Consider the following 22,782-nt stretch of genomic DNA (forward strand, 5'->3'; position numbering starts at 1 on the left):
TCATGCTTCTCCCCTTCAGCACCACCATTTCAAAACAGCCAAATGTCTGCAGTAAAATGTTACCTCTCTATAATGTCTGTCAGCTCCTCAATCCGTTGCTGGGGTGTCAGGACTGCTCGGGCCAAGGTTTCTGACCGCTGCCAATAGGCCTCAAGATGCTGAGCTCCCCTTTGGACTTGTGCTGCGTAGCAATGGGTGTGTCCAGATCCCCTCGAGCCCTTTGGTTCCACTTTCTGGGTTACCATGGGTCGTTCTTCACTCGCCTCCTCCACCACCACCTCCTCCTCCTCCTCCTCATCCTGTGGAGGCGGTGGGGCAGGAGGAAAGAGAGTGCAAAAGCGGAGCACTTCAGTACCGTAAATGGGCGCAAGGTTGCAATGCTGTTCATTGAGACGGAAAAGCCGGTCGAGACGTTCCTCCTTCTGCTTCTTCCTCTTCTCTTCAAGTGCTTCCTGGAGGCCAGAACAAGCAGATAGAATTTTATTCAACTTCTTACCACCTCCCTGCTGCAACCTGTCAACTATTCTGTTCCTCCAGCCCTCCCCCCCCCCACCCACCACCAAAAACCACATCCCTGAGCCAAGGAACTCACCAGAAAGAAGGGGGAGCGGGGTGGGGGAGGAGGTTGCCGTCTCGGCCTTGGGGCCAGGATGGAAAGGGGTGGTGGTGGTGTAGGTGTAGTAGAACGCAGAGTTAACATCTCCGGTTCCTCCTTGGGCATGGGGCTTGAGGCAATTTGGGACACCATTGTAGGAGAAGTGTTGGCAGAAACAGTAACAGTGGCAGCTGGGCTGATAGCAAATGAAGCAACTGTGGGAGGCGGGGAAGGAGGAACTGTGAAGGAAACAGAAGAGCAATCATGAGGATTGCCGACAAATCTACAAACTCTTCCATGTTTTCTAAAGTATGGCAACGTGTCACTTGGCTCCCTCTTTGGATTGGAGTTATTGCACATGTTAAATTTTGTTTAGAGGACTTCTTGGCATTTGTAGGTGCTTATATTCTTTGGAAATATGTTTTGAAAATATGACCACAAAACTGAATACCACACACCTCTATGACTTCAGAATATGTTGTATCACAGCTGGACAGTTACCAGTTCTCCATCAACTGCAAAATGTTCTAAAGAATGCATGTTTTTGCTATGTTTAATCTATCATTTTACCACTGTTTAGAGAGCTATGAGGAAATCTGAATCTAGGCAGGACTGTCAGCATTTGGAGAATATATATATTGGTGTAACTTCTGTAATTCAAAACAGGTAGAATTTAGCAATTATTATTCTGGATACTAAGAATGCTTTTGATATGATTTCCTGGAAGTTTTTGAAACACACACCCTACAGTTGGATTCCCTACAGTGTATAGCCTATGCTGATTTGAATAAGAGTTTAAATTAATTAATTTGGGGTATTTTCAGAGGGTAATGTTATGTTATGTCATCAAGGATGCCCTCTTTCATTATTTCTTTTCAATTTAGCTTTAGAACTGTTATTTGTGCTATTAGAAATTCTGAAACCAGTAGTCACATTAGGAGAGGTAAACGTGAACATTTTTGCTAAATGCCGATGCTTCATAGATCAGCCAAAATGTTCCATTCCTAACCATATTTCACTTGCATCTTCTCTAATATTCTAATTTAATCTGGTTAATTTTTTTATTATTACATGAACTACTATCAGCCATTTATCTACATAAAATTAGAAGAATATATCTACAGTTAGTCTTTGTTAAGCAGATAAACATGTTCCTTGATTTTTATTTTCTATATAACATTATTTTTAAAAAAATTGAAGCTGGCACCGGGATCCAAGTCCCAAATTTTCTTAAGATACGCACAATCCCACCCGGTGATTTTAAGACATGCTTACCCAGCTGCTGTTGCTCCAGGTTGGGGTTTGAGGTTTGTATCATTCGCAGCATAGGTCTCACCAGGGTCTGGAGAGGAGCTGGTGCAGGTGGTCTCACTGGTCCCAGTGGCTGGTTGGGCAGCCTAACTGATGAGGATGGGTTCATAGGAAGTGGGGCTCGCTGGGCCAAGAGGGCTGTTGGAAGGCCAGGTAAAGTACTGGCAGTGGTTGGCGTCACAGGACGCATGGGCGGATGCTGTGGCCCAGATGATGGAGACACTAAACCATCTCGAGGAGCCTGTCGTACGACAATCTTTACTACACCAGAACTGTTCACTGCTGAGGATGGCACTGTGAGAAACAGAGACAGAGAAGACAGGCTGGGTTGTGGCTCGATTGTGAAGCACAATTATTTCTGGTTATTACTGTTTACTACAGGTAATCCTCGATTTTCAGCAGTTCATTTAGTGACTGTTCAAAGTCACGACAGTGAAAAAGTGACTGACAACAGTGCAGCATCCCCATGGTCACGTGATCAAAATTCAGGTGCTTGGCAATTGATTCACATTTATGACGGTCACAGTGTCCCAGCATCACGTGATCACCTTTTGTGATTTTCTGACAAGCAAAGTCAATGGAGAAGCCAGATTCACTTAACAACCATGCTACTAATTTAACAACTGCAGTGATTCAGTTAACAAACATGGCAAGAAAAGTCGTGAAATAGGTCAAAACTCACTTAATAAATTTCTCACTTAGCAACACAAATTATGGGCTCACTTGTGGTCGTAAGTTGAGGACTACCTGTATTTTATTTGTTGGAACAGGGAGAAAACTGAAACATAAAGAAGGTATAGAAAGAAGACTGCCAAAATACAATTGGGGATGTAAATCAAGACGTAACAAGCCTCAGTCACCAGAAAGGAAAGCTGATGGAGAGCAACCAGCTGCAGGAAGGGGCTCAATGTCTCCAAACCCATTTCCTAAATGACTTCTTTTCCCTCACAAGCTGGAAGGAAAAACCTAGGGTGCAGAGATGTACTGACCTTGAGTAACGGCAATAGGGACGCTGATTGTTGCTGTGGAAGCAACAGGTGGAACAGTTGTGCTGGTAGCTGGGACCGGCAGGATGGTGGGAGGCTGCTGGCCAGGAACCGTCTGCACACCAACTGGGTTCTGCCCTGCCTGCTGGGCCATAGCCTGGATCAAAGCCACTTGAGCTGGCTGGCTGATTATGTGGTGCTGCCCCCCAGCGGACACTAAGTGAACCACATTCCCTGGAGAGAAAGAAGGGAAGGAGAATTCTTGAACATTCTGTTGTCTTTTCTGTCTGCAATGCCTAGTAACGTTTTAAATACATCTGTAAGCCCTCTTCGAGAGATCCCACTAAGAAACAGTGGTCCTCTTGAGTCAAGCAAAGCTCTAGTTTTGTTCTATCCCTCTGGTCACCGGATGACTCACAAAGAGACACCAGGAGCTTAGAGGGAGTGCTCCAACAAAAAAAAAAAAAAGCTATCTACCCCTTCATTTCTCTTTCATATTATCTCCGTGACAGCCTGCCACTATTATTTTCCATTAACAGGAGGCATTTAATATTGTAAGCATTTTATCTTGTGTGTGGATCTATTAATTCAGATACCATTCTCTTCCATAAATGTCATTAAATAATAGGAAGAAAATACAGGTAATCTTCAACTTATAACCACAATTGAGTCCAAAATTTATATTGCAAAGTGAGAAATTTGTTAAGTGAGTTTTGCCTCATTTTACGACTTTATTTTGCCACATTTGCTAAGTGAACCACTGCAGTTGTTAAATCAGTAACAACTGATTTGTTAAGTGGTGGTTAAGTGAATCTGGCTTCCCCATTGACTTTGCTTGTCAGAAGGTCGCATGATGCCAGGACACTGCAACCATCATAAATATGACTACCGGTTGCCAAGCATTTGAATTTTGATCATGTGACTGTGGGGATGTTGCAACAGTCGTAAGTGTGAAAAATGGTCAATTTTTAGTGCCGTTGTAACTTCAGGCACTAAACGAACTGTTGTAAGTAGAGGACTACCTGTATTCCTGTGTAGAGCAAATCATTTTAAATGGCAAGGGCAAGGTTTAATGCTGTCTCATTTATAAAACACACATCATGCAAGACTGTTTCATATGCTGAAAAGATCCTAACCCAAGAATGACTAAATGGTACATGATAACCCGATATCCTGTTGCTAATTTTGAACAAAACAAGCCTTCCGATTTCAAGGGACAACAAATAATCCCCCTCCCCCAGCTAAAATTCTGGTATGTATGGCAGAGGTATTAAAGCACAATTAAATCCCTGAACCGAGTGCTCAGAAGTTGCCCAAACCACTATTTTGTATTAGGGCTCAGGTTGCTGGATTTCCATTTAATAAAACATTATTAAGCTAAACAATATGCTTGGTTTAAAAAGAAAATTGAAATTTTTTTTGGAAAGAGGATAGTAATAACACTATTCTTCTCATTTTAATAATGTTTAGCTTAATACGAATAGTATTACTATCATCCTTCTCATATTTCCTATTACCTATTTCCCTAGCTTATGATTGTAATTTTGTTGTTTGTAACCTATGATTTATGTTGATTGCTTTTATTCAGTATCCCATGAGTTAGGTTGATTGCATATTTAGTATCCTATGACTAAAACTGAGTGTTGTATGTTATAATTTATGATGACTGTATTGTATGGTTATGATTATGATCATTTATGTACACTGAGAACTTATGCACCAGAGACAAATTCCTTCTGTGTCCAATCACACTTGACCAAGAATTCTACTCCCATTCCTTATTATTCTATTCTATTCTACTCTGACCTGCTCTGCTCTATCATAAAAAAAGGTTACCCAAATCTGCCTTATTCAAGACAGAGGACAAGGGAGTCATTGGGGTTGTTCAGGACTGGGGTTTACCTACTTGGCAGCTGTCGGGCTGGCTGAGGCATTGTGACCTGGCGAACTTGAGTACCCGTCAAAGTAAGCTTGTTGCCTTGGATCTGGAATGTTAGGGGTTTACTGCCTGGGGCACCTTGGAGAGGCCGATTAGCCAATGAGGCAAGTTGCCCAATGCTGACTACTTCACCTGCTGCAGTGGGGGAGGGAAAAATGAGGGTTAGATTTTCAAACCATCATGGTGGCTGCCTGTGTTTTACTAGCTCCTTAATACTTACAAGGCAATCGTGCTTGCATATCTGGGGACAGCAAAAGCCTTTGCTGCACACCTCCAGCCGCTGTTGCAAAGTTGTATCCAGGCAAGGTAGGTACAGCAGAATGGATGTTCATGGGCTTCACTATGCCCCCAATGGAGCTGGTGGGTTGTTGAGTGGTAGCACTTGCAGGTCCTGGGCCCAAAGTGCTGGTCGGTGGAGGTTGCTGCCCCCCTACAGGGAACACCCCCAGAGGATTAATGGGGGATATGCTAAGTGTATTAATTGATTGGGTATTGGTGGGTGGTTGTTGAGCCATAGGACTAATGCCCAGGGTGCTGATGGGGGGCTGCTGTTGGACAGAAGTGATACTCAAAGTATTAACGGGTGGTTGCTGTCGCACTGGGGTGGCACTCAAGCAGCTAACTGGGGGCTGCTGCCCCATTGGAACTGGGACTGGTGCAGCCTTAAGGGAGGAGACAGCGCTTGTGGTAAGAGGAACAGGAGATGGTGAGAGGAGAGGCCGGGGAGTATTTGGGATCAGCTGAGCTGCAGTCATTGCCATGGGAAGCACTGTGGGGGGGGAAAAAAGAGAACAAGGTAAGAGACCTACAACTCTATCCTTTTAAAATATTAGGATACTACCTTAAGCAACCCCAATACCAAAATATTTTTGCAATCAAGAGCTATTTTCTGTTTAAAAGTCAAACAAGAAATCTACTATTCTACTTCAAAATAAGCTCAAGAGGTGCAGATACATTTCACGCAAACAATTTTAAAAGTTCTTACATGAAGGTAAGAAGCAGCAGAGCTCAACCTCCCACTCCACCCCCTTTCCTCATTTCCCCTAAAATTCCGAACCTCACCCTGAGGAACAGAGGCCTGGCTCTGCAGCAGAGCAGCAGCTGGGTTGTTCTGGCTCAAAGTAGGCACTAGAGTTGGGGTCTGTGGTCTGGCAGAAGGAGGCACTGGCATTGACATGGTCACAGGTGAAGGAGGGATCGGGACTGGCACAGGGAGAGACACTGAAGCAGGGAGCGTGGTGGACTGCAAAGGCCCTGGCAATACAGGGCCTGTGTGTGGTACAGGAGCTAGAGCAGGTGTCGGTGGTTCCGGAAGCACAGGAGTTATCGGTCTCTGTAGAGGGGTTGTGGGTCGAGGGCTGTTCACCAGAACTACTGTTCTGTTTTCTGGCTTGGGCATTGGTTGTAACATCCTGAAAGAGATGACACAGAGCAATGGATATTTCCTTTTTTTCTGCTATGCAATTAAAAAAAAATATTGGCTAAGAACTGTCTGATGGAGACAGTTTCGGAGATGGAGAGATATAATAGTCCCCACCAGACAGTTCTCAGCCAAGATTATTGCATAATATTTATTCTAGCCAAGGTAATACTCAGAATTCAAAGTCAGAATAATGAATGCAGAGCACCTTAACTAACAGCACATATTCTGCTGCATAATTGCCGCTAGAATAACCTCAATATTAACGTTTCCTTTAGGTCAGAAAACCCACATCCTTCAGAGCTAGCAAGTTTGTATCCAAACAGAAATGTCTGGCTACGATACAATGAAACCTCTTGAGAAGAGAGAATTGCAAGTACCTGTTCACTTTCATTTTGACTGGCTTGGGTCTGGGAGGAGGGTCTGGGGACTCAGCAATCTCTTCAATCATTTTCCTTGTCACCTTCCATTTGGGCAGGAATGTGTCTGTTTCATAACGGGACACAGAGCCTTCCAAGTTGATCAGATCAAAAATGCCCAAATCCACATCCTATAAGAGGTTAAGATTCACACGCAATAAATCAGGATGCTTTATTCTACTTTTGCATCCCCCCCCCCCCGTCTCAAAAACAGATGTCGCCTGTCCACCCAGATATCCCTCCAAATGGAGAAATTCCACCCGTCCAAAAGATCAGAAGAGGAGGCACCTGCCTTGAAAGGGTCATAATCAAGAGCATGCAAGACAAGGGAGGCGGTATTGAAGCAGATGCCCTCCGTGATAAATGGCGAGTGGATCGGCCGTGGGTCGAAAAGATTGGGGTGATTGCAGACCTTGCGGAGTTGCATCAGGATGTTGATGACACTCATGAAGTGCCCCGTGGCCAATGTCTCCTTGGTGCTGAAAGGATGACAGCCACATATAATCAGCTATGCCCGCAGATGCCAAGGAACAAAACAATCAATTTCAAAAGTCATAAGCACTGCTGTGGCATGGAGCTGAAAAAACAAAAGCTACAGAAATGCCATGGTCTATAGTGCTTCAATGACCAGCCTACTGTTCTGTGAGGCCCACACTTCCTCATAAAACCTAAGGCTAGTATCCAGAGTATTTCCCCTGTCACTTCTCAACTAGCTTTCTATACTTACGTAGCCTGGGCCATGAAGTCATCATAAAGATAACGCTGGCGCTTGGAAAGACGGCACTTGATAACATGCTCATATTTCTTTGGCATTTGCTTCTCTACATCCACTTTTACCCTTCGCAAGAGGAAGGGACGCAGCACCTGTTGGGAGGATGACAAAGAAGAACATGTTCTGTTCCAGATTTTTTCCTATCTGGTAATTCAATCTCTGTCCACTTTCAACAGTCCCTTGCAAAGGGCCCTCCCCTCCTTCCACGATGCTCACCTTGTGCAGTCTTTTGACTAAATTCTCATTGTACTCCTGGCTGCCTTCGATCATGCCTGTCAGGGGGTTGGAAAACCACTCCTTGAATTCACGGTGTGACTGGAAGACATGTGGCATCAGAAAGTGCATGAGAGACCACAGCTCCATTAAGCTGTTCTGAAGAGGCGTCCCAGTCAGCAACAGCCGCCTCTGGCTAGAACACAAACAAGACACAAATTTGAAAACTTCTGAAGGAAAAGGCCTTTCTATTCAATGCTGAGGAAAACACTGTATCTCTCCTCACCTGTTGAAGTTGAGCAAAGACTGCCAGCGTTGGGATTTGAAGTTCTTGATGTTCTGAGCCTCATCCAAGATCAGGTATTTCCAATTCTTGCGTCGAAAGGCCTGGTGATCCTGCAACACCAACTTGTAGGAGGTGATGCAGATATGGAAAGCATTGGGCTTGGTCCAACCCTAAATGGAAGCAATGAAGGAATTACAGCAGGGCTAATAAGAAACATCCCTCATTAACTGTCTGCTACCCTTTTCCTAGTAGAAATGTTTACAAAATTGCTCAAGTCATAAGCAGGATTTGCTCTCCTAATACAAACTCTCTCTCTGCATATATTACCCAGGGTCAACTGTGCCTGCTGTTCCTAGAACTGTGACACAGGGTTCTGCGATGGACCTGAAGTCAATCCCTTGCAAGTAATCTTTTCAGCTTTAACTACTAGGAAACAGCATTAATGTGAACATTTCCTATTTACCCTACATTTGGCATATCTACGAATAGCAGGTACTAGGCACACAAGATGATAAAGCAAAAGGAAACCTTCTTATGCGTAACTGAAGAATAGCAAAGTTCAAAACCAGCTGCGAGTGCTTAAAAACTCTCACCTGTCGCTTCAGCTTGCGTTCCTTCTGTGCCCCATAATATGTTAAAATCTTGAAACTGGGGCACCAGCGCTTGATTTCCATCTCCCAGTTGAGCATTACACTGGTAGGAACGATGATCAAGTGAGGACCCCAACTGCCTGCAGGAGCAAACAAACGTCATACCCCAAAATGTTTATGTCTCTAAAGACAAAGGTCACTTCTTCACCTTATTGTCCCCTGGATACATTCAGTTCTATCACAAAGATGGCAATACCATCACAAGCCGATCATATGAAAAAAAAATATACACCAAATCTTCTTCCCAACTGGGTTGTCCAAGTGAGCTCTTTCAGGCTGCTGGATGAATAATCTTGCAGTGGCTCTGACCAGTGCCAGGTTCCATTTGAGAATTTTATGTGCAATTTTGTGGCATTTTAAGGTCACGTTGACTCATGCTGGGCTTTGAGCCAATTCAAAGCATACCATACTTGGGGTGACCATAACACCACCTAGCAATGTTTTTTTGAATTAATCCCACGTATTGTCTCCTACAGAAGCCAATAAGGTTTTGGGAACTATTTCAACACAGGCTCATTGCCCACCCTGATTTTTAAGGACCACTAAAAACTCTGGCATGCTAAGTATCACTGGGATCATTAATACTTTTTTACAATTCCCCATCCATTAAAAAAAGAGCCAGTGAGGAAGGTCTACCTAAAAAAATACATTTGGGCTGGATCAATTCAACAATTTATTTATTCATTAAAGTTATATGGCCATCCATCTCACAAAAAATGATCCTAGGTGGGTATACAGCAAAACACAAACACTCAAACACACACATACACAGAGTCCTCAACTTACAACCATAATTGAGCATAAAATTTCTGTTGTGAGATAGTTGAGTTTTGCCACAGTTGTGAAGTCAGAATCACCGAAGTTGTAAATTTAGTAACACGGTCGTTAAGTAAATCTGGCTTCCCTATTGACTGTCAGAAGATCACAAAAGGTTGTTAAATGATCCTAGGACACTGCAACCATAATAAATAAGGGTCAGTTGCCAAGTGTCTAAATTTTTATCCCATGACCATGGGGATGCTGTAGCAGACATGTAAGAAACGCTCATAAGTCCCTTTTTTCAAAGTTACATGTAATTTGTAACTTTGAAGTCACTAAACGAATTGTTAAATTGAGGACTATCTATATACCACAAATACATCAAAACAAGTCATAGTAAAACATTTTTAAAAATAATAAAAGAGATCACCAAGAGCCATCTCACTGGACTCCTGAGACCTGCAGCCTTCCCAATTAAACATGCATGGTTGCTCCAAGAGTTATTAAACTAAATGTCTTGATTTTTTTTCAATTTGGATATAGTTGAATCTGGCATGGAGAATCACTCACTCATCGGATGGATGGATGGATGTATACTGAGAAGGGGGCGCACTATGGCAACTGTTAATATCCCGTATCTTGACAGTTTTTGGTACCATCAACCGTAGTATTTTGTTGTAGTAGCTAGGGAGCTGTAATCTGATTTCCTTGACTGCTTTGCAGTGGTTATATTTCACCAAGTACTACCACCAAGTGATACTGGGATGCTTCTACGTGACCTACAGGAATTGTCCCACTACAGTCTACAGATCTATCCTTGTAATGGGGTTATTTAATATATTATGAATCACTGGGAAGGATCAATTGCAGGTACCAGCTACTCTACCAAGAATGCAAGTGGACATTAGTACCCAATATGACTGCACAACGATCAGCTGTAGCTTTTTTCTTATGTGGAATCCATCTCCACTCCCTGACCTCCTCCCTGCCCAAGCTATTTGCCCACCTTTTTCACAGGCCAGATGTGCCAGCAAGGAAATTGTCTGGATGGTTTTACCAAGACCCATCTCATCAGCCAGGATACCATTGAGCTTCTTCTCATACATGGTAACCAACCAATCAAGGCCAATGTGCTGATATTCTCGCAGCGTTCCACGCAACAAATAAGGGATTGGTGTCTTAACCTGCAAGGGAGAATGGTAATATAATTTGTCTGTTTTATTTCACTCACTCCCTAATTGGCTGACCCCAGAAATGACTCACCTGTGTGGTTGCCAAGGTATAGCCTTTTGGCTGCAGGCTCTCGGCTGCTGCTGCAATGTCTGTGATCTCTTTTTTTGGCCCTGGGGGTGGAGCTGAATCATTGTCTCCATCGCCACCATTATCATCATCCTGCTTTAACAGGTACTCAACGCCAAAATCTTCCTCCTGGATTACTGAAGCTTCCCTCCTTTCCTCCTCAAGGGTATCCTCTACTTCACTTTCCTCTTGCTCACTTTCTTCGTCCTCTTCTGTGGAATCTGGAGGCAAAATCAGCAACATTGGGACAAAGCCATGCTACATAATCCCATTAACTATTGGACCAAAAGTACTTCAGACCCCAGATTGAAAGCAGCTGGCTGATTTCAATCAATTATTTGCAATGGCTTAGAACTAACTATAAATTGCTTTTCTACGTAAAAAATCACTCATCGCAGGCCCCGGTTTTAATTAAGACAAATCTAATGCATTGTTTTTAGACCAACAGTTTTGCAAAGTATCAATTTGAAGAACTAAGGTGAAATGTCCGAACACCTCAAAAATCCATTCAGCTTTGATATCCTGCAAATTTACAAATTCATTTACAGCAGGGATGGCAAAGTATTCCCCCACTCCAAAACATTGTAAAACTTCAATTCTCAACAGTTCTAACCAGCATTGATTATAATGAGGTGCAATCCCCATTTTCAATTGTTCAACCCCAAAATACAAGAGTATACTTAGAGGAGCCACTCCCATTACCTTCCATACCTGAGTGACTAGTGCTATTCTCCTCCTCTGATTCCTCCTCGTATTCTGAAGTGGTAGGCTCCAATGCCTCCGATGAAGTGTCTGATGCTTCCACTTCAAAGTCTGAAGCATAAGCACCAGCGTATTTCTGCAGCAACTCCTCCACTGGCAGTTCACCTATTAAGTCCAAAAGAAAATTTGTGTTAGGGCCAAAGGAGTTTGATTTCTCTGACCTCATCTGCTGCTTTACTTATGCTGAAGTCATCTTTCTTTTCTGAAGTGGGAAAGCTTTGAAATGACTTATCAACTGCAACTAGAGGCTATGACTTAACCCTGACCACCAAACTCTTTTAACTTAGTAGATTCAGATGTTTCCTGTCCCTTTGATACTCCATCGTGCATTCAAATTAGCCAATTTCTAAACTTGAGAAGTGAGTTTCCCCTTGCTTCCAAAAAGAGATTAAAGGGGGGGAAAAGAGCCAGCTCAATAGTTAACAAAAAGGTTTGTGACAACCCTTTTTTATGTAAGGAGAAGTACTCTAAGACATACAGTACTGTTAGTGCTTAATCTGACCCTTGTTGCTTTAACAAATTCTAGGAATTATGGTTCATAGGTTCAGCAAACATTCAGAAACACAATTCAATAATTATTGTTCTGAAGGATCATGGAATCCAACTCCTAATCCGCATCTGCTATCCCAAGCTACAATCTCTGTTCGAACCTTCCTTGGCCAGATCATCCAGTTCTTTGCTGTGATCCACATTTCCTTCCAGCTTTTCTTCAGCATCTATTGTTTCCTCTTCATCTTCGGCTGGGAGAGAAAGGATTTCCTATGTTACTGGACTGCAATCCCAACCTCATCCCAATTCTTGTTACATTCAGTCAACCCATGACCCCAAACAGCATGCCTACCTTCTTCTTCATTGGCCGTAAACTCCTCATCTTCTTCATCAGGTTTCCAAGGTTTCTTATTCCTCTGAGTGACAGGTTTGGGTTTCTCCTGCTGAGTAGAAGTGGGGAAAAGGCTTCAAGAGACAGAAAGCTCTCCAAGGCACATAAGCATATGACATTAAGTCACAACATTGAAATTTAAAAAGAGATAACCTTCATTTTTTAAAAAAATGTTTTATTTTAAGCTCCATATGTAATTGATGCTTCTTAGCAAATAGCAATTGTGGGCATCAGTTAAATACCAATAGCACTTAGACTTATATACCGCTTCATAGCCCTCTCTAAGGGGTTTACAGCATAATCCTTATTTCACCAACCTCAGAAGGATGGAAGGCTGAGTCAACCTTAAACTGGTGAGAATTGAACTGCTGGCAGTCGGCAGAATTAGCCTGCACTACTGCATTCTAACCACTGTGCCACCACGGCACAGTATGACTTTTAAATCTGAGTAAGTTGGATTCTTTTAATCCCAGCCTATAAATACATAGCACCCTACCTTCCCAGCTCAAGATTTGACTTGAAGGATACCTTTAGTGCCTCAGAGGTCTGACTTTCCTCGTGCTCAGCTTCCTCTTCACTCTCACCCTCTTCTTCTTCATCATCATTGTCAGAGCTGGAGGCACAAGGAGATACACTGAAGGAATTTTCTAAGATTTGGGGTGGCAATGTTTGGAGTAGCTCCTCTAAGGGCAGCTCACTTTCCTGTTTTAGCAGCTCAATCTCCCGCAGCTGTGATTCTGAATCATTCCCTTCCTGTTGTTCCTCAATTTCAATTGTCTCCTCATCATCTGACTCTTCATGGGGTTGGAAATCCCCGTCTACCAGAGAAAAAGGATCAGCTGCAATGCCTTTCAAATCACAAAACCAATTCTAGATTTGGGGGTCGGGATTGGACATTGAAATCTCACACCCCATCCCTGAGAAGCGAATACCATTTCTAACAAGGCAAATGTCTAAGTGGAAAGGTGTGGTTTGAGACAGAAGCCATACTAAGTAGGTCAGGAATTGACAAGCTCGAAGAACAGAGTCGAGGAAACTCACCTTCATCTTCCATGAGCTGACCAGGGGGAGGTGGACTAGAAGCAGTAGAGCCAGCATGGGAGCCACTGGTCTTGCTGGGAACTGGAAGAGTCTCATTGAGGCTTTGGGTTAGCAAGTCAGAATATTTCTCTGTCTGGCCCACTATAAAATCCAGCTGCAGATCCAGTGCTTTTTTCCGTTTTTCCTCCAGACGTGACTGCTGCTTGAATTGCACAACCTGAAGAAGGTTTATTTATTTATTAAGTTTATATGCTTCTCCCCATTTGAGACGACTTTGAGTGGCTTAAGTTAAAAAATATCAAAACTGCATTTTGGTCTTGGATTAAATTCAATTCATTCAAGTCCCACAACACACTTTCAATAGCACTACGCATGATTACAGCCACCCTTTCCTCTGCAACCACGAGAATACAAAAATGGGTCTGACTTTTTCTCACAGTTCAAAAGCATTTTGCTAATAAAAGATAGCCATTGGTTCAGGATGTTAGAGTCCTGCTTGAGCAGGGGGTTGGACTAGAACAGGGGTCGCCAACCTTTTGGACCTCAGGGACCACCAAACTCATAATTTTAAATCCCAGGGACCACTAACTGGTTCTGTGGGCATGCCCTAATTTGTGGGTGTGGCTTGGTGGTCATGTGACTGGCTGGGCATGGCTTGTATGTAAAGATTATAAATATTTCTATAAATATTGAATTTTTTATTAAAAAAGAGCGACTTTTACTCAAAATCAGGCAAAGTAGGCAGGCAGATTGAGTTGCTCACAGAATCACAGATTCATTCAGAGATCTATCTGCCACCGGCTATTTAAGTCTGTCACATAAAATTTGCTAGCAAGCAAACTCACAAAATTAACTCACAACACATCATATGTAAATAGTGAATTTTTTATAAAAAAAGAGAGCAACTTTTACCCAAAATCAGGCAAAGCAGGCAGGCAGATTGAATTGCTCGCAGAATCATTCAGTGATCTATTTGCCATTGGCTACCTGAGTCTGTCACATAAAATTTGCTTGCCGTGAGTCTGTACTGAATAATAGAACCTTCAGTCCTAAGGGAGGTTAGATCTAAAGACTAGCTAGAAAACAAGAAATCCAACCATTTCCTGCTTACTAGCTAATCTAAATCTCCGGGCGCAGCAGAACAGCTGATGGTTGGAAGAAAAAAAAAAGGAAAAATAGCAATTTAGCAGGCAAGTTTGCTGGGTAAGGAGTGAGTGGGCAGGGAGGGTTCCAATGGGCCATGTGGGTGGCCCAGCCTTGTGTACCTGCGCAGCCTGGATTAATTGCTTTGGGGGGGTGCTCTGGGGGTGAGATTTCTCTGCGGCCCACCAAAATTTTCTCGCGGCCCACTAGTTGGCAAACAATGGACTAGAAGACTTCCAACATCTCTTCCAACTCTATTATTCAGTTAATCACATTTTAAAAATAAAAATAAATCTAATTACCTTAGCTCCAATGCAAATTTTAAAAGAGTAGGCCAGTGTGGTTTCGAACACGGAGTGAGACTATAAACCTATCTGACAATGGGAACTTACTGAATGGCTATCTCCCAATTCAGCCTTTCTCGTGGAGTTGAGATATTCCTACATGCACTACCTTGAGTTTTGGAGGGTGGAATATAGCTATAATTATAGGAAAAAATAACACATTGGCATAAAGCACCAGATATTTCATGCATACATTTTTAACATTTTTTATTAGATACGGACTTCCGGTTTGTAGGGCTTCGGCGGCAGCAGGAATCCGCGATTGTGCTCGGTTTCTGCTTGCGCTCGCTGCTGGAGTGCCCCGAGCCAGCCGGCTTTGGGGCTAAAGCCACCCCGTAGAGGTGGCCGAAGATAGGGGAGACTCGGCAGGGTTTCAGGGGAGCCGCATCTCTCTTCCTCAGTTGGCTTAACTCCCTTTTCCGAAGGCGGTAGAGCGGCGGTCAGAAATGGCCGCCACAAAGAAGCACTCATCCGGAAAAGAATGTGCAGGAGGAAGCTAAGAAGTGAAAGTTTTGGCTGACCGAGATAAGAAGCAACATTCAAGATACCCTGAAATTTAAATTAAAAAAAAAAAAGATACATCGCTCCCAAAGAAGATCCGGAAGCAGCGAATGAAAGTAAAAAGGGAAAGTTTGTTTTTTCTCTCACTCTCCTTCCTTACGGTGACAGCAGATGAATGAGAAATCAGAAAAACCCTCTTTGGCATCAGCAGGTAATTAAACTGGAAAATTAAAGCCAAGGGGACAATAAAGATTTCTGATCACTGAAAAAACTTTTTTTTGCTGTAAGTGGGAAGGGAGAGGAAAAGAATAAGAGTAAGATTTGGCTGGAGGAGACTGCTTGGAATTTTTAAAGAATCTAAAGTTAAACTGTAACAAGACTTCTAAAAGATACATTTTAATTGGAACTTTGTAACTGAATTGCAACCCCAGGAAGAGAAAGTCAAAAAAGAAGAAAGTGTTAAATGAAACAGCTCGTGTGTATTTGGACTGCTTGGTGACTCTGGGACTTTTGGAAATTATATTTCAATGATTAAAAACACTTGGGTGGTTGTTTAAAAAAATTTTTTACAATGGCATCACTTGTGGATGAACTGAAAATGGAATTTAAAAAATATAAAGAAGAGGAACAAGAAGGGAAGGGCTCTTTTGGCTCCGTTTTTCATTTTGTAGAAATGGCGATTTTTACTTATGAGAAACTACAAGAACAAGAAGATTGGGACAAAGAAGAAGCCATCTTTAATGAACAAGTAATTTTATCTGGGGAAGAAAGGGGAAAGGGGGGAAAGAGAATGGAGAATTTAAGACCTAAAAAAACAACCAAAAAAGGGAAAAATAAGGTGAAAAGTGGATATAATGTCAGAAAGCAACAGAAAAGAGGAATACAGAAGAGGGAAATGGAGATGGAGAGACAAGGGGGTAAAAAGGGCAAAGTGAAGAAGCAAGGGAGGAAGGAAGGGAAGAGAAGCTATAAAGGTTTGAAACAAGATGTAAAGAAACAGGATTTATTTAGAGATAATGGGTAAAAATATAACTGAAAAAGAGATTCTGCAAAGGTACATAAAACTGTATTGTTGTATTTGTATTAGAAATAATGTTAGAAAATTGGAATAACATATGATTATAAAATGGGATAAAATATTCAATGTAATTCAGTGAAACTTTTTTTTCTTGAACAAAATTAATGAAATGAAATATGAGAGAACTGAATTAAGGAGGAATGGGAACATTTTAATTACATAATGTTTTAAAGTATAAGTGAAATGGGGGGGAATAACTACGCAAAATTTATAACTGTTCCCATAGAAGCATGATACCTATTTGAAAAGGAATGTGTAAAATGTTTAAGATTTAAATGAATATTAATTTTAATGATAGAGTTCAATTGGTATGGATTGTTGTTTTTAATTATATTATATATTTATAATTTTTTCTTTTCTTAAAATAGTTTTAGAATGTACTAAGCAGAATCCGAATGAAAGTTATGTATTATATTAAGTGTTAAATTTAGGGGAAATATATAAAGGTGTCATACTCCAATCAGTGATAACAGGAGAAATTTTGTGTTAATGAGAAAAAATAGACAGCTGAAACAGGACAAAGGATATAAGTATAATGATTTAAATTAAGATGAAATAAATAAAATAGAATTAAGAGAGTGAAAGGAGGGGAGAAGCTATATAAAAAATGTAGAATGGTAATAAGATATGGAATGGTATATAAAAGTGAGCATGAACTTGAATTTATGTCTGTACGAAGAGATGTAACCCAGGATCAAGCTGCTTTCCAAAAAGATATTTTATGTTTTTTATGTTTTGTGTTTTGTTTGTATATGTTTGTTTTTTTAAAAAAAAAATAATAAAATTTCTGGAAAAAAAACATTTTTGATTAGATACATAAAATAAGAATTTAATATGACAAGGAAAATGGGCTGGCATATACTTGCCTATATAATTAGGCTATCAAGATGTACCCACACCTTTCCTGACTCTGGACAAGGGCTTTACACACCTTCTCAACGTTGCTCCAGAACTGCTTGACCTCTTTGGCAATGGAAGAAGCAATGCGGCGCAACTTGGCTTGCTCCTCACGTTTGGCTCGTTCTTCTTTTTGCTTCTGTTCCTCGTGGTGCCTGATCACCATACGCACAACCTGTATGCCACAGAGGAGAAAGACAGCAGGTCCAAATGACCAAAATCCATCACATGTGGCCATGTTTTCCACCTTATCCTGGACCATTTTTTAGGAAAGATTAGTTCACTGGACGTTTTGTGGAGGGAAATCTTACAGGCATACTGTGCACTAGTTGGTTGAAACAGCACCAATTACGTCACTTAGTTGCTAGGTTATAAAAAATGCCAGAAATCTCACAGGAGCTATGAAACAGTTAAGAAGCATTCCATTACAAGGTATTTGCTTCTAAACAGTATAAAGAATGGATGGATGGATGCAAACCAGCTGAAAAAGTCTGGAGAAGAGACAGTTTAAAAGATTCCAGAACCCACCTTCCTGGCAACACCCCTCTTCCATCGACGTTCTTGAGCAAAATCAGCAGAGAGCCACTGCATTTCCTCACAAAGATAATCCCAATGCACTTTGGGCCGAATCGGCTCAGGCACCTTTGAAAGCCTTTTCAAAGACCAGAATCCTTCTTTCTTCATTTCTGCAATGCGATTCTCAATTTCTGCTTCCTAAAATAGAGTATCCAAGTCAGGTAGTTCATTCACATGCTTCCTGAAAGGTTCAGGGCTACCCTATACTATCTTACATTGCAGGTACTTATGCCCAATAGAAAGGTGGCTGAAATGGCCCAAAGGCTTGGACAAGAGCTTACATGCTTTGCCTGCTCAGCAATTTCTGCATGTGTCTTGTCCCACATGGTCGCAGGATCAGGGGAGATGTACATCCCAGATGATACCAGGGCTCTGTTCTGCGACTTGGGACCATCAAAACTTAGGTGACTGTCCAAAGAGGAATCGTGGGTGAGATGTGATGGTGAGATGCTCCCACTTGAGGCAGGTGAGCCTGAAGAGGCTGGCGACACTGGATTGCTGCCTGTCATTTTGTCTGATGTAGTCTGAAGAACGCAATGTAATATGGAAGGAAGGAGAAATCAACAACAAGGATTATCACAGTGCTCTCAATCATTAAAATATAGTAACTCCAAAAATAAGTCTAGGAGAAATCTCAGAGAACTTCCTTGGGTTTTCCACAAAGCTGCTTCCTAAAATGTGTCTCACTTTATCTTAACCATCATTGAAAATCCACAGATAGACTTGGCTAATCCAGAGGAATTTGCACATGGGTGCTTCTCACCTCCAACTCTACCTGTGCGTGCAGCATGTGGTGTTGTTGGGGAGGACTGGTCTGCATTTTAATTCGCTCTTGCTCTTCGCCTCTCGTCCCAATAGTTTCAGTTGTGGTTGTAGTACTGGTCTCCTGTTGCAGTGCATGCTGCGAACTGGCCTCATTCTGGTCAGCCAGCCACTGGGACGAGCCGTCCAGCTCCTGGGTTCCTTGGCAGCCCAGCCTGCGCTCGGGACTGCCTGACTCAGAATTAGCTGAAGAAATTCATAAGCAGAAATCAACATTTCACGATTGCAGCAAACTGAAAATCTTTCAAAATTGAGGCACGTAGCAAAAAGAGCTTTTTTATATTAAAGTACAATTAACCTATCAAGACAAAACAATTTGACCTGCTAGTAGCATTTAATGTAATTGGGAAAAAGTGTAGGAAAAGGTCTTGAAAAGGCCAACTTCATTGTTTGGAGATTATTCTAATTTTGAGAAAGTTTCTCTCCCAAAATATATATTTTAATTCTCTTTCAATTTTTATAGATGCACCCTTAAGAAATCTGTATTTGTTTATTTAATTTGATTGCCTGTGTAGCTCTCTGAACATATGACTGCTTTAAAAATCAATGCTTGTTATTACTGTGCTGTTCCATAGCTCTGAAAATTATAAGTTTTGTTCATAGATCACCCCTTTCTCATCTCTATATCTTTGCAAAAAATAGCTGAATATATGTAGCCCTCGACTTATGACCACAATTGGGACCAGAACTCCAATTGCTAAGCAATGTAGTCATTAAATGAATAGCACTTGGTTTTACAATCTTTTTTTGCCACAGTTGTTAAGCAAATCATGCAGTTGTTAAGCAAATCCAGATTTCTTCATTGACTTTGCCTATTGGAAGCCCCCTGCGAAGATGGTTATAAATAACAATCACATGACCTGGTTGTAAGTATGAGGACCGGTCATCACTTTTTTCACCACTGCCATAACTTTGAATAGTTGATAAATGGTCATCAGTTGAGAACTACCTATATGTTATGATTTGAAATGTAACCACAATGTAATGAAACACAAAGAGAATTTTGATACCACACCATCTTTTTCCAATAGAAATTTCCCAAGAAAATGTCTGTTTCCCCAATTATGAGGAAATATGTAGCTCCAAACTTGAGGGTGCTCACATGTCAATGTGTATGTTAAGATTTCCTGCCTTTTGACTGCAATAATTCCTAGTATACTCTCTTGCATATCACACCAATCAAAATCTAATACACACAGCCCACAATTTATAACTGTAATGGAGCCCCAAATTTCTGTCATATATCATGACAGTTGTGAGGCACCCACATGAACAACTTTATTTCCTAACATTTTTTGCAAGATTTGTTAAGCAAACTCAGTGGTCATAAAGCAATCCCACTACAACTTCCGGTTTGTCGGCTTCGCAAGCGGCAGGGATTCGCGATACTGCGCGATCCCTGCTGCGCTAGCCGTTTTTGGTGCTCCGATCCGGACGGGTTCGGAGCTAAGGCTGCCCTGCAGGGGTGGCTGAAGAGAGGGTTTGGGGTGTTGCAGACCCCTTCCGCCGGCAGAACCCCTTTTCCCAAGACGGTGCAGCGGCGGTCTGCAATGGCCGCCACAAAGAAGCTGGCAGCCGGGTAAGAATGCGCAGGAGGAAGAGGAGAAAGCCTTTGAAAAGAGAAAGTTTTTCTTGGTTCCCAGGACTCTAAGACATATTTAACAAAATTCCTGGAAATTATGGCTTTTTGAATGATACCTTCCAGAAGAGAAAATAAGCGGCAATTTGGAGGTGCTGAAAGGAAAGTTTACTCTCCTTCTCTACGGAATTAACAAGTGGATATTAAGAAACCTATCTTTTTCAGGTAAAACTGGCTTTAAGTGATAAGTGGGAAGGGAGAGGATTAAAAAAATAATTATATGCTAAGATTTTGTTAGAGGAGATGCCTTAAGGATTTGAAGATTGAAATATATTGCAATAAGGCTTTAAGATACAGATTTGGACTTTCTTTTTTGTTGATTGATACTACCCCAGGAAGAGAAAGTGAGACCTTTGCCTTGGCTTGGATTGATTGATGACTTTGGGACTGTTCTATTTCTTTTGAAATATCTTGGTTGTTGCAAGAAGAAAGAAGGGGGAAAAAAAAAGATTTATAATGGCTTTTTCTGTTGAGGAACTGAGAAAAGAATATGAGCAAACAAAGAAAAATGACAAAGATAGTGTGAAAGAAGCCTTCCTTTTTTTAGAAATGGCGCTTGCTAACTATCAACAAACATTACAACAGATGGAGACAGCAGAAGAAGAAGGAGAGGAAGAAGCCATCTTTAATGAATTTCAGAACTTAACTAAGAAAGAAGGAAGAGGGAAAGGAAGGAAAATGAAGGACTTAAGATTTAAAAAAACACTTAAGAAAGGGAAAAATAAGGTGCAAAATCAATATAATGATAATAAACAAAAGGAATACAACAGAGAAGGGAAGTCAGTAAGGCAGAGGCTAGAAGAAGTGGGGGTAGAAAGGTCTGGTGGGGGAAGAAAGGAAGGAAAAAGGTGGAGAAAAGCCACAAAGTTTTGAAACTAGATGGGAAAAAAGGAATCTTTTTTAGGGACAAAGGGTAAAGTATAATTTCTTTAAAAAAGATTTTGCAAGGTACATAAGATGATATTGTAGCATTGTATTAGAAATAGAAAACTAAAATGGTTTAAGAGTTAATAAGATATTAAAATGCTGAAATGTTTAGTAATGATTGATTTTAAAATTTAATAATATTAAAGGGAAGGTTTAGAATATTGAGTTTTAATTAAAGAGTTTAATAAGATTATGGTATTGATGTTATTATAAAAATTTTATTGTAGCATTTGTTTTTGGAAAAGGCAATGGGAATGTTATAAGATTCAATATTTAGATCTACTGCTTAATTATGTATTTAATCATTTTGGATTTATTATTTTTTGTTTATTTTGGAAAAAAAATTAGTAGATAGAATGTACCAAGCAGAATCGGATTGAGTATTGGGTGTTATTTTAAATGTTAATTTGATTAATTTAGGGGGGAGATAGAAAGGCATCATACTCTGATTAGTGATTTCAGGAGAAATTCTTTTTTTTTTATTATAAGGAACGAGACAAAGGGACAATAAAGAATGGACAAAAGGTACAAATATAATGACTCAAATTAAGATGGATTAATTAAGATAGAATTAAGAAGAGTGAAATGTGTGGAGAAGCTAATATAGAAGACTTAGAATGGTAAATAAAATAAGTAATGACATGTAAGATGAGCATGAATATAACTGAAGTCCATGAAGAGAGAGATACCTGGGGCCAAGTTACTTTCCTAAAAGATTTTTTTTATGTTTTGTGTGTTGTGTGTTTATGTTTCTGGGAGAATTAATAAAACCTTGCAGAAATATAGAATGAGAATAATGGTAACCAAGTCAGAAAGAAATAGATGAAATAATAATAATGAAATTGAATAAGAGTAAAGAGAAGTAAAGAGAAACTGGATAAGAGGTATTTGTATGCTCATATGAAATGGTTTAAAAGAATTATATTGTATAAAATAAGGTTTTATTTGACTTGTTAAATTTATAATGGAAAAAGGTTTAAGTATGTAATGGTTAATGATGATTTGTTTGTTTTTAAAAATTAATAAAACTTGGTTTTTTTTTTAAAAAAAAAGCAATCCCACTGGCCGTAAAGGGCATTTTTTGTCAGAAATTAGAAGAAAAAATGTTGCAACTGACATGTTTGCAGGACATTGCAAACAGTTGTAACAGCTGGTTACCAAGCTCCCAAAATACAATCCTGTGCAACAGAAAAGGGAGGGTGGCCATCAGAAACTCAAATCTGGGTCGTTTTGCGGGGGATCTGTCTTAACTTTGAATTGTCATTAAGCTACCATTGTAAATTGAGGATTTACCCTGTATGGGATACAGAAACAAACTGCATCTAACTTTAGTTTGAGGAAGATATGGTAATCAAGTATACAAATGCTGTTTCCATATTCACAATTTTTTCAATAAAAAAAATCAACTATACCTGTTTGAGCTGAGAATTCCACTTGCTTTTCAGACTGTACTTCCAGGGTTTCGCTTTCCAGGGGAAGACTACACCTGAAAAGAAAAGGTCAATCCAGGGCAGATAATGCCA

General features: G+C 40.8%; 1 protein-coding gene across 1 annotated transcript in view; it reads right to left on the reverse strand.

The window, feature by feature from the left end:
* SRCAP (Snf2 related CREBBP activator protein) overlaps positions 1–22,782 on the reverse strand; it is a 36,684-nt gene that overhangs the window by 9,490 nt on the left and 4,412 nt on the right. The window contains 25 exon segments of the mRNA XM_026682236.2: positions 64–452; positions 593–834; positions 1,871–2,200; positions 2,896–3,126; positions 4,799–4,966; positions 5,052–5,600; positions 5,894–6,243; positions 6,632–6,801; positions 6,963–7,149; positions 7,398–7,534; positions 7,659–7,851; positions 7,942–8,111; positions 8,535–8,671; positions 10,357–10,534; positions 10,614–10,870; positions 11,361–11,516; positions 12,062–12,151; positions 12,253–12,343; positions 12,820–13,109; positions 13,333–13,549; positions 17,330–17,470; positions 17,824–18,009; positions 18,153–18,395; positions 18,635–18,879; positions 22,672–22,745. Coding sequence (XP_026538021.2) covers positions 64–452; positions 593–834; positions 1,871–2,200; positions 2,896–3,126; positions 4,799–4,966; positions 5,052–5,600; positions 5,894–6,243; positions 6,632–6,801; positions 6,963–7,149; positions 7,398–7,534; positions 7,659–7,851; positions 7,942–8,111; positions 8,535–8,671; positions 10,357–10,534; positions 10,614–10,870; positions 11,361–11,516; positions 12,062–12,151; positions 12,253–12,343; positions 12,820–13,109; positions 13,333–13,549; positions 17,330–17,470; positions 17,824–18,009; positions 18,153–18,395; positions 18,635–18,691 — 5,159 coding nt within the window. The 5' untranslated portion in view covers positions 18,692–18,879; positions 22,672–22,745.

The sequence above is a fragment of the Notechis scutatus genome, chromosome Z, assembly GCF_049901735.1.
Source record: "Notechis scutatus isolate UNSWTSFEM ecotype Mainland chromosome Z, rNotScu1.2, whole genome shotgun sequence".
In the NCBI taxonomy this organism is placed as follows: Eukaryota; Metazoa; Chordata; class Lepidosauria; order Squamata; family Elapidae; genus Notechis; species Notechis scutatus.